Source organism: Strix aluco, chromosome 12, assembly GCF_031877795.1.
Source record: "Strix aluco isolate bStrAlu1 chromosome 12, bStrAlu1.hap1, whole genome shotgun sequence".
In the NCBI taxonomy this organism is placed as follows: Eukaryota; Metazoa; Chordata; class Aves; order Strigiformes; family Strigidae; genus Strix; species Strix aluco.
The window spans coordinates 5,023,084-5,039,150 of NC_133942.1; the positions used below are offsets into that span (position 1 = coordinate 5,023,084).

The following is a 16,067-nucleotide window of genomic DNA, read 5'->3' on the forward strand; positions in this document are numbered from 1 at the left end:
GTTTGATTGCCTTTTTTAAAGGCAAACTTGATTTTGTTCAATTGTTTTTACTGTATTCTACTTATACAATGCACTGTATTATTAAGTGAAATTAATTTCTGTTTTAACACAAAATTCTTGCCAAGTCAATTAAATGGCTTGAAATTAAACCCTGCTTCTACACTTTTCAGTGCTGTGTGTTGGCACTATTTTTTTTGCTACTAAGAAATACCTAATTATGAATTAAAATGTCAATGTTTCAATATTTAAATAATAATATGTTATAAGATTTATGTAATGATGGCTCGATTTTTTTATTATAATAAAATTCATCTTGTTAATTATGCAGGGGTTTATATGCTATGAAACAGAGGTAGGAGGACTGTTTTCCTCGAGGGAAGTAAAATAGTGGTTATGCACTTCTGTAGTGCCGAAGTTATGCTAATGAAACCGTTGAAGTATACCTCAAAGCGTTCAGAGCGGTGATTTGATGTTCGGAGATACCGTGTGCTGAGCAACTAGGTGTAGTCCTGTTGGCTGCAGTCTGTAGTACTAGTGCCTGTGCTGTGGTTGCACACTCGGAGTTGTAAACTTTGTTGAATGTGGGAGATGCGCCACAGTAGGAAAGAAATGGTGGAAAACGTTGTTGTCACCCATAGACCTTTGCAGTCTTACCAGTATGCTTCATTGGTACCATGCTCTCTTAAAAGATTTTTCCTGAATTTATTATGTTTTGCTTAGATTCATTTTCTAAAAAGAACATTTGACCCCCAGTAATTGTTATTTTGCCACCTTAGTAGAAAAGGGAGATTGATTATATTTGCCATACTGATAGATGAGTATAGACCGTATCTCCCATCAAAAACGAAGTCGTTTCCACCAAAGCCATGTATTCATGATCGGTGGTGTACAGAACCATGTTAACCTCTTGTTTTTCCAGTGTAGAGTTTAACAATACAAGTAGAAACGTTCTGCAAAAAATTTTGACCTTTGATAGTTGGTCCAGATGATTGGTATTTACTGTGCTAGAATAATTTGCAAGTGGGAACCTGATTCTTGCAGAATTCAAATGAGCAGATTTGGGAGCATCTCTCAGAATCAGACTAAAAGCAATTGAAGTTGAAGAAGTGCCATTTTTAAAAGGATGGCTGGGGCGGATCTCTCTGGAGCTGGTGATTTTCAGAAAAGCGTTTAATTAGTGCTCTTTCACACAAGTTACCTTGCGCTCCTTGCGGGCCAGTCTCCCTCTTGGCTTTGTTAAAGTAGCTGGAGGGTCAATCTAGCTTAATGCTGCAGGATCCAGTAACGTCCCTCACATCTGTGTGGCTTGAGCTTCAGTTATACTGGCAGCTGGAAGACAGAATAATAAGGGAGCTTCAATATTTGCTCTACACCGCTGGAAGATTGCTTCAACAGTCGGCCGCTTAAAGCCCTTGAGAGCCCGTGCTTCGGTCTTTGTGTTATGCAAAGTTGATGCTCCAACTTAATACTTGTCCTCTTACTGCTTGGTCTCCTTCGCTTAATCAAGAACAGTGCAAAACCCAATGTTAACAGTAGAGTTCAGTTTTGTAGTTATTTAAAATTGCTTTTTAGAGTTGAAATTGCTTTCATCTGTGTGTCTGTCTTCCTCTAACTGGGTATGACACAACCTTGCAGCTTTGAGAAACCACTAGTTCCCTGGGCTGAACTAGAGCTCTGTAAGTGGGCAGCACTTGGACAAGGTGGTGAAAATGTACTCTGCTTTGGAATTAGAGTTAACAATACTTTGCCAGAGGATAGCATCAGGATTAAATTCAAATAGGGCAGAAGGAGGGAGAAGAAAAGAACTCTTCATTCTGTGTTGATTTTATAATTTTAATTTTTTTCAAATTGGAATCTTGCAGGAAATCTACCTTTATGCATAGGCTTTACAATGAATGAAGTAATAAAAATTCACAGTTAAGACAATGTAACATGGTATTCATATTCTGTATACCTGTGCGAGAGGTTTGTCTATGTGCATACTGGAAAGAAGATGTGTATTTTTTGCTTTTTGTTCTTTGGTAAGCTCATGTGGATAATTTTAATACCATGCAAATGTATTTACAGCTAATCTTTAATTTCTCAGGTTCAATAGATATGGAAGGCATAATTCCTTTTTATTCCATGGCTGCATTTTGAATTTAAATGGAAAATAATTCACTTTATAGTGTCATCAATGTAATGAGAGCCAGACTGTTGCAATTTTGTGTTAGTAGGGCTGTGTAATTTTGCAGAGTTGGTGCAAGTCCCACCAGGAGTGCATATGCAAGAGGTGTTAAACCGTTCTGCAAAGTTTATCCCCAGTGCACTAACTTCTGTGCAGTTAAAAATGTCATCTCTTATATTGCAATTCTGTAGCTTTTCTGTATTTAATAGTTGTGAACTTTAATTGATCAGCTGTGTCAGCTGGAGACCATAAACTCCCTGGGCTAGCAGGCCAATGGCATATTATGATCCAAATAATCCTGTTGTGGTGCTTTATTAAATGTTTTTAGATAAATGCAGCATGTTTCATTAAAATGAAATCCCTGCAGGAAGCAGAACTCTCTGAACTGATTTTATTATAGAGTGGGGAACTCAGCCTACTATTGCACAGAATTATTTATAATCCATCAACATACAGCAGGCTCCTGTGGCCTGACAAAAGTACTTATTTAATTTTTGAGAAGTTAAAACAAAGGTATGGACACTAGTAGTGTTGTGCTTTTAGATTGCTTTTAAGTTCTGATCAACAGTGGGGGGAAAAAACCTTTTATTAAAAATATTAGGGGATTACAGTGACATATTGGGGAAGTCCTGTTTTTAAGGATCCACGTTCCATCTCTCTGTTGGGTTGTGATGAGATTCGTGTTGCTTGTGCGGGTAGGGTTTGAACATTTGATACGGAATCTATGAGTATTTTTTGATCTGGCTGTGTAGTCCCTGCATATATTTTGTGAGTTATGCTAAAGAGACCCAAGGATTTAAACAGCGATAAGCATTGGACAAATCAGAAGAAACCTTTGCAGCATGTGCAATATCCAGTTTACTGACAATTTTTAGTGCTTTGGAATATTGTATTTAATCCTACAACAAGCTCGGGAACCTTTCATCCTCAGTCTGTTTTCAATATAATTATTTTAATGCCTACAAGTAATATGATGGAACTAGAAGTAGATTGCTTTGTGGAGAGGAAGGATGTGATAAATTTAATGCATATTTTGAACAATTACAAATTGGAAAGAACATGCACAAACATCAAAAAAGTCTGCCTTGAAACAGACCTGATGCTTTTCTTCAGTGCGACTGTCCTCTCTTTAAAGAGAGTATCTATTAAAATACATTAGTATACGAAACTAGGTTGATTTTCTTCTGCTTATTAGAGTTCTTTACTCTCTCTTGTCCAACAAGGCGCTCTCCTTTGGAGCGTACTCATGTCAATACAGATGCAGAGTAGAAGTGCTACACTTGACTTTACTAGCTCATAACTCTTCATGTAATTAGTTTTATTTTAGCAAAATCCTTTAAATCCATCATTTTTCTTTACTAGAAACTCGTGTTCCTGAAGTTCCAAGTTCCTTACATGTCCGTCCACTTGTCACCAGTATCGTAGTAAGCTGGACTCCGCCTGAAAACCAGAACATCGTGGTGAGAGGCTACGCTATAGGGTATGGCATTGGCAGTCCTCACGCACAGACCATCAAGGTGGACTATAAACAGAGATACTATACCATTGAAAACTTAGGTAAGGAAAGGGAGTTAACGTCAGTCCCCAAGTTTTACCTCTCATTTATGTTACTGTTTCCTAATTGTGGTATTATAAATAAATAAAACTACATGCATGGTTTTAAGAGGATCCTTTTCCTTATTCAGGTATTATAACAGATGCCAAACTGTTGCTAAATTTCAAATAAACCCAATTTTCTGATGACAGAGAAAGAGGCAGAGGAATAAAAATACCCAAACCCAGAATCCTAAATGCACTGAGTTTGAAGCATAGTGCATTTTGATTTGATGCTTTGCCTTCAACGCTTATTACAAAATGTTTCGTGCTCAGCAGCATTCCCTTATTCTCCTTCTGGAGCTGCAGAACAGGTGGCTTCAGGCAAAAAAGAAACTGAAATGTCACCAAGATACAGTGGCATCTACTTTAAAAGAAAAATATAGAATCGTTCCTCCACAGAATTCTCTGTGGTAGGTAAGATATCCTGAAAGCAAAATAAATATTAGTATTCTGAACTGTTGAAAAGTTCCATTAAATTGGAGTAATATTATAGTAGAGCGAGTTAAAATGTTCATTTAAAAATGTTTTTCCTTCCTGCTATTTTGACTGTACTTAAGGTGGGTTTGCTGTGACTATAAACTCCTGCTGTATGAGAACTCTTGAACACGAGGTCTGTACGGACCCATTCTCAACTCAAATTTAGTCTAGTCATGTATTTCAGTTAAAAAAAAATTACTGAACAAAGAGAAAATGGAGAAGCAGAAAATAGGATTCATTAACAGTTTGCACTAAAATTCTATTTAATTTTTTTTCCCCTTTAGACCCAAGCTCCCACTATGTCATAACTCTGAAAGCCTTTAACAATGTTGGTGAAGGAATCCCTCTCTATGAGAGCGCAGTGACCAGGCCTCACTCAGGTAAATGCAAGGGGCTGCTTTTAAGTTCTGCACAGCTGAAAATTGTTAACACACCTCTGCACAGCAGCTGGAAATGTGATGATATGTCCTATAAGAGTGTTGCTTATCAGTGCCATCAAGGACACTCCATTTCTTTAACTGATTGGCCTTACTAGTTCAGTGATTGCCTCGCATGTTCCATCCATTTATTAAACCACCTAAAATTGGTGTCATTAAATTACAAAACTTACCTTTCAACTACTTATAGATGTTCTTATTCAAAGTTACCATCACATTAGCACAAGTGTGTGTGGGTGCAGTTCTAAAGGCATGTCCCTTATTCTGTTTTTTAGGGACAAGTATGGATTTTTTTTTTTTTGGTCTTTTACACTGAGATTTTGAATATGCTGCCTGCATTTTCTTTGTCTAAGTCTCGGTCTTCTGTCACACTAAACAAATTCTTGGCTTTTTTTTTTTTTTTTTGTCCTGTAATACATTAATAAAAGATTTTCAGCACAGAAATTTGTTTGTAAGTGAGCTATTACTATGCTATGGTTCACTGTGTTCCCTCCTAGACTGTTGACATGATGTAGTTATTTTATGTAGATGTTAACACTTCTGTTTGTTCTAGTCTTCTGAAGAGCAGGAATTCTTATAGATTTTATAGAGGACACTGGGACTGCAGTTTCTTCAGTTACTGCAAATTTATATGACAATTGGAACTTGACTGCCATTAATACTCTTTAAAAGGTGATGGGAGTTGCCTGTAATTTTTATGAAGTGACATTTACCCATCTCGATGTCCAGCTCTCTTTCCTCCTTATTGTTTTCTGGAAGAGGAATCAGTGGACATTCTGAGGCAAATAAAGTCAAAGTTAAAAATTACTGTGTGTTTGGGGTTCTTAGGCCATGGCTGAATGTACTGAACACTAAGATAATTAGGTGTGTATATATGTTATCTTACTGTCTTAAGAAGGGAACACGATGCAAAAGTAATTTTATTAGCCAGTCTTATGTCACCTATTAACTCTGGATTTTCTCTCTTTTTCTCCATTTCTCACCTTTCATTTCATTGTACTACCCTGCATTTCCCCTTTTTTGTTTTTGTTTACATTAAAATGCCACCTTCTCCCTTTTTAATTATAATACACTACTTTTTACCCATCAATTCCCTAGACACTTCCGAGGTTGATTTGTTTGTTATTAATGCTCCATACACTCCAGTGCCAGATCCGTCTCCCATGATGCCACCGGTGGGAGTTCAGGCTTCCATCCTGAGTCATGACACCATACGGATCACTTGGGCAGACAACTCTCTGCCAAAGAACCAGAAGATCACAGATGCTCGCTACTACACAGTTCGCTGGAAAACCAATATTCCTGCAAATACAAAGTACAAGGTATTGGAGTTTCAACAACACTAACACAGCTGTGTTATTTCAGTGAGAAGAAGTTTTATGTTCAAGTCAGGGTTCAGTGAAAATGAGAGTAAAGACAAGCACTTAGAAAATGGTATAGAGGTGTGCTCACTTTTATTTGAGAGGCCTGGACTGAGTTCATATCAGTGCTGCTCAATTAAATCATCACTTCAAAGATGCTCCTAGATTTAGTGGAAGTAGTTAGTTTTGTGGTGTTTTGTGTATTTGTGTGAAAGAGATTGCGGTGGGGTGTCGTGTGTGAGCGAGTGGAAGAGCTGGCTCGGGGAAGGAAGGCGAAGGCCGTTCTGCTGTGGAACCGTGGACACGCTGACAATTTTATCCTTTCTACTTCACCCTAACATGATGGCTTTGTACGACAGATGTGGGCTTACCTTTAGAGGAGCCAATAATGCAGTAATAAGGTATGTGTCACTAATGGCTTCTCTCCACTTAGCAGAAGAACCTGAATTTGTGCGGTGAGTCATGCAGGGAAAATATTTACCCTGACAGTTTTCAGTTTCCTTTTACAACCTTTTCTGTTCATATGAAGTTGATAATGAACCTTTCCTTTGGGAACTGAATGTGTGCACAATATATAACAATAACTTCATGATATCCCTGCCTTTCTTGATTTTCATCTGCTGTTTTGATTTGGAGACTAGATTCAGGGTTTGGTTTGTTGGTTTGTATTTGTTTAGTTGGTTGGTTGGATTTTTTTAATTTTCAGAGTTATCTGGAGGCCTCAAAAATGCTGACTGCAAATTTCACATTTGAAATGAGACTCAGAGGAAATGGTTGTTAAAATACCCTGCTAGTGGAGCTCCCTTTATGCTCTTGCAGAGCAATCTTGTTACAAACCAGATTTTTCTTTTTTTATTGAAATGAAAAGATGTATACTTGTATGTTCTTCCTCTAAAGGCAAGTTATTTATGAACCCACATTCCTGAGTCATGTGCAGAGGATATCTTGGGAGTGATTTATATAATGCTGCAGTTTCATTAGTTAAATGCTTAGAAAAAACCACCCTCGGTGGTAAATGAAATACTCCCACTGTTCTCAGTGCTGGTGGCCAGTGGTCAAGAAGTTTTACTGTGGACCAAAAATAACATGTAATGATGGAATATAGTTCAAAATTACTCATTGTAAAAAGCATTTGCCTGAAAGGACATAAGTTTGAGAACATTTGCTCTAATCATTTTTAACCCATGATGTTTGGAGAACTCGCATCCTTTCTTTCTTTGTTTCAATCGTTAATTCTGTACTACTCTGAACAACAGCAATTGCTAATTCTAAGAAAGGCAAAACCTCTTTTCAGCAGTGCTGTTCAATGAGCTGCTTCATTTCAGTCAGGTCTTTGATAACTTTATTATGAGTTAGTATGTAGTTTGTCATGGCCGTCTCTAGAAGCTTTGTTATTTATTGTGTGTTTTGAGGCCGTTCATCCAGTTGCATCAGTGCTTCTCTGTTACGCAGCCTTGCACACAGAAATTTTATCTTTGTGTCAGCTCTCTAGTATCCAAAGCTACATCTGTTTCACACAGTGTTGTTTCATCCATCCCTCTCGTCAGTAAATTGGTTGTTGATACAGTTCATTCATATTTTCTACATTTGCTCCCCGCTTCTACGCTGACATTCGCAAACTATTATTAAAGAAGAGGCTACATGCTTCCACCTTAAGGAGCCTTATTTTCTTAAATTTGTAGAGGAGTCATGTCAATCTAGAGCATATAAACACAGGAACAGATGTGATACAGTTCCTGGAGCTAAAAGACTCCACTGTGCTTTGAACCATGTAGTTTCACTAATGTGGATCGGAGAGCATTTTTCAAAGGATCTTTGTTGGTGGAGCAGAGTTGTCCTACTCACAGGCTACCTGTGATTTACCAGTGTGCTCTCAAGCATAAGCTAAAATATTAAATCTTAACTTAGATCTTTTAGGACTGTATAAAAGGAAAATAAATTTTACAGGGTGATATTTATGAAGTCTATTTCTAGTCGGTGAGCAGGGTTTGGTACCATGGGATATGTTGTGATCTTAAAACCAGTAAGTGGTGTTAAAAAATGAAAATGAAGGGAAGTCCAACACTCCAATACAGCCTTTCGTGTGTCATTTACATTCAACATGATATGCAGTGAAGCTAAAAGATACCAAGTTTCAAAGCCATAGATGAAAAATACAACTTTAACCTGTAAAAAGGGCTCCGTCTGCCACACGTGACTGCAGCTAGGAGTGAAAAGACTATAAACAGAGTCGAAGGCTTAAACGCTGTTTAGGATTTCCATAGGTGTTCTAAAGAGGAAGAAATGGTGTGCTTCTTGGGGTAACTCAGCTCGTGATGCAAGATGCTAGGAAAAGATTTCTCCTTTGGACTTGCCATTATATAATTGTCCTGGCCAAAGGTCCTCCTTTACTAGGGAGATTGTGCTCAATCAAGCTTTGTCACTGAACTAATGTAAGAAATGTCCTGCTCTCCACTTAACTGTTTGAACCATTCAGCCACAATCACATTTTCTTTGAGACTACACTGAGTTTGTATCAAGTGAAGGTTTAAAGTTAATAGAGGATTTTATTTTAATTAGTTTAATGATGTCTTTGTTGTCTGTCCACCCCTGTGATGTCTAACTGGCAAAACGCGTATCTGTGAACAGCAACATACTTTGTACAAATCTATCACTTGGCTAACAGTTTTCTGAACTTCCACCTGGTGTAAGAAAAAAAGCTGTCGCTAATACTTGAGAAATAAGGGTTTTCTTTGCAGAATTTGGACTATGTTATTCATAGAGTCTTCAAGAAATGTCCCTTTTCCTTGAAAATTTATTAGCTGAAAACAGTTGTTTTCTGAAGACAGTAGTTGCATACAGTTGTTGTATGGCCCTGTCAAATATTGACATAACTCTTTAATTCTGTGTTTAGATCGCTGTAGGTCAAGGTAAGGAATATACATGTGTGTAGATACATCTTTTTTTTTTATAGGCCTCAAGTACATTCTGTTCGTGTTCAAGTCATGTATAACAAATATCAGCTATGTTAACCAAAAGGTCGGAAATTCTAGCTAAATGGCTGAGTTACAAATTCCTCTATAAACCATGTGTAGTCTCAGTGTGCAATCCTAGATAACTGTTTTTTCTGAAAAAAATCTACATATTAGTAGAGCTTCAAGTTTCAGTACCTGTACCTTCAGCTGGTTTTGGTTTTTTTTAAGGATGTTAAAAATTTACTGAAAATTCTAACAGGAGTTTGGAAGGCAGATAATAGATTTCAAGAAGGACTGTTACTGTTAGCTGTACTTCATTGTTTTCCCTAGCCAGATCAGTTAATGAAATGCTGTAAATTAAACCCCCCAAGTAGACAGTGATTTAGCCTGCTGCATAACAAGTGTGCCCTGGACCTTCTATTGCCTTTTTTTTTTTTTTTAATTTATAATTGACTGCTATTAAATGCTCTTGCCAATTGCAGAATGAATTTCTAGTTTAGGATAAAACAACTGCACATTAATACTTGATTAATGAATTTGCATGACAGAGCGAAAACGCTACAGAATTAATGACTGTGGTTATGAAAACGTAGCGATGCTAAAATGTTTTAAACACTTACCTGAGAGTGTTTGAGAGCTGGTGATTGATGGTTTTCAGTTCAGAAGTTACTGACTTTTTTGTTTTTCTTTCAGACTGCAAATGCAACCACTTTGAGCTATTTAGTGACTGGGTTGAAACCAAATACCTTGTATGAATTCTCCGTGATGGTGACTAAAGGTCGAAGATCAAGTACTTGGAGTATGACAGCACATGGAACAACTTTTGAATTAGGTACTCCTTCGTGTCTTTCTGGAAGGGCCAACATTCCTGATGAGATGAATAAAGTCAAGCCTGCCAGAATTCTGGAGGAGGGAAAGCATGTATTTAAAATTATTATGCTGATGAATACTTGCTGGGGGGTTCTTTTCTTTACAGTTTAGTCAGAAATTCTGATTAAAAAACAACAACATACTTCAAAATTCAAAGGGATGATTGCATGCAAAAGAATTTACATCAAATTACAGAGAAGTAATGAATAATGTACCACAGTTCATGGACAGGAGAGAATAAAGAAGCATATGCTTGAAGCATCTAAGAAAGAGCACGTTAATAGCAAATACAAAGAAAATACTTTAGCAAATAATAATTAAAATTTACTATAATTATGATGATAATTATTAGAGTGAGGAAGTGTATGAGGCCAATGAACTTAAAAAAAATCTCAGTAGAAATTAAGACATCCAAATCAGCCCTTAATTCTTGTTCTTCCACAGGAGTTGCCATTGCAGTCCTCAGTGCTGTAGAAATGACGTGCTCTCAAAGTACAGACAGAAGAGGGTTTGTAGCTGCCAGGAGGAACTTGGGCCCACTGAGTGACCATGAGGTCCAGAACCTCTTTCTCCCCTGACCTGTCCCTCATTAGCTCTTTTTATCCTGCAGTATCAAATGATCTTTGTGCAATTAAATTTACTGCTTATTATGCTTAGGTTTCTCTTCATATAAACTGTAAGGACAAAAAAAGAGCCTATCCAAATTACCCTGGAGTTCTCATGCTAAATAAAAACACAGCAAAAAAAATCAAGCATGCAAAGAATTAGTGAGATCATCCAAATATTCTATAACAAGGAGCAAGGAAAAGCAAAAAAACAAAACCAGGATAAAATCAGGAATCTCCTAACTTTGAAGTCCCATAAACCCTTAGCGAGCTTCAGTTGCTTTTGAAAACATTGTCTTAGATTTTGGTGGGAATTCCGTGATGTGGAGCCAGCTACCGTTCTGACAGCACAGGTCTGGACTGAGGCTCTTTTCCCATTCCAATTACTATGCCCATCCCATGTAAAACACTTCATTTTTGCTGACACACGTGCAGTTCTCATCCGTAACTTGAAGAGCAGGCACTGTGAAAGTTTCACAAATACAGTTCTTAAAAGAGAATTTGAAACTCAAAAAAGTACAGGAGCGAGGGTGAGATACAGGAGGTCTCATTTCATTTAAATAGAAAGTAAATTTCTAGTTGGGGTGGTTGTAAAGAGTATTTGCAAATATGACCTAAAAGCTTGGGAACTGAGAAGCAAATGAAAAAAAAAAAAAAACAAACCCAAAACAAAAATATATTTTCTCATAACAGATCTTGTGATTTATATTACTCGCCAAATTCCTGAGTGTGTGACTCATTATTTTTGAATAATCCTGAGTAGCAGCGTTGTATAGGACTTGCTCCTCAACTAATGCTGAAGAAAAATACAGGATACTGGGTTCAGTGTTGGTCTGTGAATTTGTAATCTCTTGTGGGCTAGTCCTGATTTTTATTTTTTCTTCTCTGAACCTTACTGTAGGGCCTTGAATCGTGCTTTACATCTCTATGTTTCTGTTGTTTTGAGTATTCTGTTGTTTTTAAGTATTTGGGGTAATAGTTACAGTAACTTTTGAGCTTTTGCTGTCCCTGGTTTCCAACTGTTATTCTGCACAGGAATAACAGGCAGGCTGTCTCAGAGGATGGACAGATTAATTTCTAATAGGTAATATACATAAAGCTCTTTAAATGCAGAAAGCACTGTGTAAGCACTAAATGTTACTATTATGGTATTAAATATCCAAGGCGGATTTACTTTGCTAAAAGTTACCTAATTAGAAGTCTCATGTTTTTCATAATGTGGCATTGCAAACTGTGGCTGGTTAATGCACCTTTGGAGACATTGGCTCTGTGCATTTGAAAGCCATTAATCTAGGCCCCAGCTGGATATTTTACTTCACAGCAAGAAGGGTCTCGGATTTCAGTCTTTTGCTGGAGCAACTTGTGCCATTTCCTGAACTTTAGGCAGGAGGAGGCTGATGGCAGAAGGAAGTGCTCTCCCCCTCTCTCTCAATCTTACTCTCTGGCAACCCAGGAAAAATGATTGGATGCTTGTGTTCAGCAAATATTTCTTGATTTCAAATGCTTCTGTGGTGCAGATTTCCCTGCAAATCACAAATCAGTCTTCAATAAAGTAAATCAGTAATTACAGATAATAATTGTAAATCTCTGGTGAATTTACTTTGCTGATTTGCTGTTTGCTGGCGAAATAGCATTACTAGGTCTTGGTCCCACCATAAACCTGTAAATATGGAGATATTTCATATGCCTGTGCATATAAAAAGTATTTCTTTCACAAGTTTGTGTAATTTTTCTGATGCCTGAAGAAATTCAGGTTAGAAGTCATTGACCCCCAACTGTTAGTTGTACAAAGATGCCATGGCTTTGAAGACACATGGGCTCACTCAGTCATGAATCACAGCATCTGTTGACAGAAGTGCTTTAGAGACGGGTAACTCCGTACAGAAAGGAGACGCTGCACGCCAGATGGCATTTGCCAGTTGAATGGAGTAAATCAGTAAGACCACTACACTAGGCTGGTAGATTTATTTGAAGATCGAACATTCAGAGTTATTATTGTACGTGCCTTTTTTCAATGGTAGAACAAACAAAAAGCGAAGGTGCTGAGGTTACTTGTTTATATCCAGTGAAATTGGGCAAGCTGTTTCTGATAGTCTGGTTTTTGTTTGTTTGCAGTTCCTACTTCTCCTCCCAAAGACGTGACTGTGGTGAGCAAAGAGGGAAAACCTCGGACAATAATTGTTAACTGGCAGCCTCCATCCGAAGCCAATGGCAAAATTACAGGTGCAGTTTGCATGAGCAATAAAGGCAGATATAAGACGCCTGGTTAACAGCAAAATGTGATCTGCATAACTGTGTGAATGTGTTCCATACTTCATTTAGCCTAGAGCTAGCCAAGAGGACTCGTATCTTCTTTGTCAATCTTTTTAGTAGCTCAGATTAATTATTTACTTTTGTACCTAGTAAAAATATATTAAGATATAAATTAACTGCAGTGTGAAATTGGAGTATAACCAGAAATATAATTGAAAGTTTAAATATCTCAATAACCTTTGCCTTCATCAGCTTGTGCTATTCTAATAGCGTGCCTCCAGAAATACATCTGTAATGCCTCTGGCCCATCAGTATTTTATTTAGAAGAATCCATCCCAGTGCTCTTTGTCATTTTTGTGGCACGGAACAGACTTCAAGTCTGTTTATTAGTCCCCTGACATAACCATTAGGAGTAAACTGTTATTTGCCTTTGTAACTGCATCACTTCCACGCAGGATAAATCATTTTACAGAAAATAATAGTTGCTGTTTCTCTTCCATAATTTCTGTTTGGATTCCCATTTCTAAAGGCGTTCTGAAACAATTCACTTCAGTTTTCCTTTTTTTTTACCTCAGGCTTTAAGCTGATTTTATTGGCACGTAGTTTGCAGTGTATGATTTTGCTTTTGTTCTCAGAATTAACTATGGTGGAGAATCAAACCTTTGAAACCTGTCACCAACAGGCATCTGATGAGGCAATACTGTAGCCCAGTTTCTAGACAGGAGACGAAAACTAAAGACAGAATACTGGAGACTCTTGAGTAATTACAGGAAACTTTTAAGTAAGCCCTAAGACAGACCCCTAAAAGGCAAAGAGGCACTAAGCAAAGGCTGCAGGTCAGACGGCGTGGCTGTAACAGGTCTGTCTTGCTGGTGTCAGTGCTAAAACAAGAGGGCAGGAGGGGCTGTGAAACACCAGTGCGCGGCTTTTCTGTCCGGTCGGGTGCCCAGGGTGTCTCACAAGTGGAGCTGTAAGGATGCAGCTCTGACAGACGGCAGCTTGTTCTGCACCACAACGCCTGTTGGAGCTGTTGGTGTGTCTCTGCATGCATATAGCTGTTTATATGTTGTATATGTATTTTTTTATATTGGCTATAAAGCCAATTCTGTGTTGTTTTATTATCAGCAAGATGTTTCTTCTTTATGGGAAAGAAGGTTTGACTGAAGAAAGAAGAGCCTTTATCTTAGCTGCAGGTTAAAGCACTTACTTGCTAGCGTCAGTGAGGGTCATTCAGACAGGTGTGAAATGTTCAGGCACAAGTATCCCCAGGTTATATACGGTCCTGAAAAGATAAGCCTATCATCTTACATCAAGTGCATACATGAGAAAGGGAAGACAATGTACGAAGAGATCAGCATTTACTTGCACAATGTGGTTAGCAAAATTACCACACACATTCAATTTTCCGGATGAAAAATCTCCTTGCAGGGTCTGTACTGTGAAGGAGTGCTTTACATTTATTCATACGTGTAGAATGAAAACGTATAGTATTTATTAATTTTTGCTTAAGCGGTAGTTAACAGCTGAAAAATAAAATAAATCCTTCTGTGGTTAAGTCTGAGTCCACCAAACATTAGATTCCATTTGACAGGGGAGCAGGGTGTGGGCTGAGTGCCCTCTGGTGGGAAGAGCCACCAACAGCGGGAGAAGCAGCTCATTACTCCCGTAACTACTCATTAACTCAGCTCGGTTCTTTCTGTGCATTAAGTAAAAACTAAGTGATGATGTCATTCCACGCACTGGGTAGCATGTCTGTGGAGTACTCGTCCTTTCAGCTCTAATCTCCTTTTGATGTGGGTAGGGTGGATGTGAAATACTGAACTGTGCTAGTCTGGATTCCAGATGCTTGTGCATCATTATAGTTGCTGACTAATTAGTACAGTCATAAGTTAACTCAGTAGTCTTGTGTCACTATACTTTATATAGTGCTTTTAACTGTCACTATATGTTGCCCCTTCTTAGACAAGTTACAGTTATGTTGCTTTGTGACCTGTACAAATAGCAAAGTATTAAATCTACTCCCTGGTAGTTAATGCCACTGAGGGAAGAAATTAAGCACGCCAGACCTACAACTGGCATCTGAAGCGCTACGCTCTGTGCCGTACTGGTTACTGTGAATTATGTGAATTTGGGGTATCGGGGTTCTTTAAGAACCAGAAGTCACTCTGGAGAACGTCTCCCCTTCCCTACCGTGATCCCCAGGTGGGTGGGCTGTGGGACAAGGGCTGATAACCCAACCCTATGCTGGTGCAAGTATTTATTTTAGGCTGGGGCTCCGTGTTTCTTCGATAAAAGGTTAGAAAGCTTTTACTTTGTATTGGTTGTAATTGAAGTGTATTTTAGTAACAGAACATAAACTCTTCCCATACATTTTTTTTCTGTGACATGCAGGATAACTTCAGTTCTCTTCAGATTGTTGTCATCTTTGTTAATAAACTGAAAAATAATAAACTAAACCACTGAACACGCATTCTTTAGCTGTGCATGAAGATGTTTTGCTGTTTTAACGTTAACTGCTTTCTATAAATATTAATACTTTGAGGATGTTTTGATAATAACAGCTTTATGTTATTTTATATTATTTGGTCTATAAACAGGTAATGAGATGGAAGTGAGGAATTTCTCCATATTCAATGAACAGTGATCAAAAAGAATTTTGATATTTTAAATGGCTTTTTTCCTCTTAATGTATACTTTTGAACAGTTTAAAAATTTAAGATGGGAAGGCTGTCTAATATTTGAATGCATTCTTAGTCTTTGAAAAAATAAGAATACTCTTTCAGAAAACCCATTTAGCTGTGCAAGTATCATTAAAAGTCAATAGAACATTTTCTGTGAGATCTTACACTATCCTGTTGTTTTATGCATAAAGTTCTTTTGCTTTTCCCTTTGAATAGGATACATCATTTACTACAGTACGGATGTGAATGCTGAAATACATGATTGGGTTATTGAACCTGTTGTGGGAAACAGACTGACCCATCAGATACAAGAATTGACCCTTGATACGCCGTATTATTTCAAGATTCAGGCCCGCAACTCGAAGGGCATGGGGCCGATGTCTGAGGCAGTTCAGTTCAGAACCCCAAAAGGTGAACTATCGTGTATATCTCAGTATCTTCCTCCTCGTTTTCTGAATACAACCTCTGTAAGGTTAAATATAAAATGTATGCTACTGGTATCTTAGACTGGAAGAGACAGGAAGACAATGGAGTTTGACTAGAATGAAATTTTCTATTGGATTGCTTTTGCATGTAGTTAAGACATATGCAGATGTCGCTCAGCTGTTTGATTAATTGTGTTGTTTCAAAATTACTGGTGGGCACTTAAGTTGTTAATGCTGAGGG

The 16,067-nt window shown here is 37.8% G+C and overlaps 1 protein-coding gene and 1 long non-coding RNA gene across 10 annotated transcripts in view; one reads left to right on the forward strand and one right to left on the reverse strand.

Annotated features, from left to right (window-relative positions):
* NEO1 (neogenin 1) overlaps window positions 1-16,067 on the forward strand; it is a 210,905-nt gene that overhangs the window by 173,285 nt on the left and 21,553 nt on the right. For 7 of the 9 annotated variants that reach the window (XM_074837258.1, XM_074837261.1, XM_074837262.1 and 4 more), the window contains exons 15-20: window positions 3,530-3,724; window positions 4,525-4,620; window positions 5,776-5,999; window positions 9,686-9,824; window positions 12,583-12,690; window positions 15,618-15,812. In XM_074837258.1, coding sequence (XP_074693359.1) covers window positions 3,530-3,724; window positions 4,525-4,620; window positions 5,776-5,999; window positions 9,686-9,824; window positions 12,583-12,690; window positions 15,618-15,812 — 957 coding nt within the window. The remainder of the gene's footprint in view (window positions 1-3,529; window positions 3,725-4,524; window positions 4,621-5,775; window positions 6,000-9,685; window positions 9,825-12,582; window positions 12,691-15,617; window positions 15,813-16,067) is intronic. The other 2 variants (XM_074837255.1, XM_074837260.1) reach the window with 1 other exon arrangement.
* On the reverse strand, window positions 3,360-9,706 carry LOC141928664 (uncharacterized). Its single transcript, XR_012624824.1, has 3 exons — window positions 9,613-9,706; window positions 5,817-5,979; window positions 3,360-3,607 (listed from the first exon to the last, which is right to left on the reverse strand). It is a non-coding gene; the product is annotated as an uncharacterized LOC141928664 (long non-coding RNA).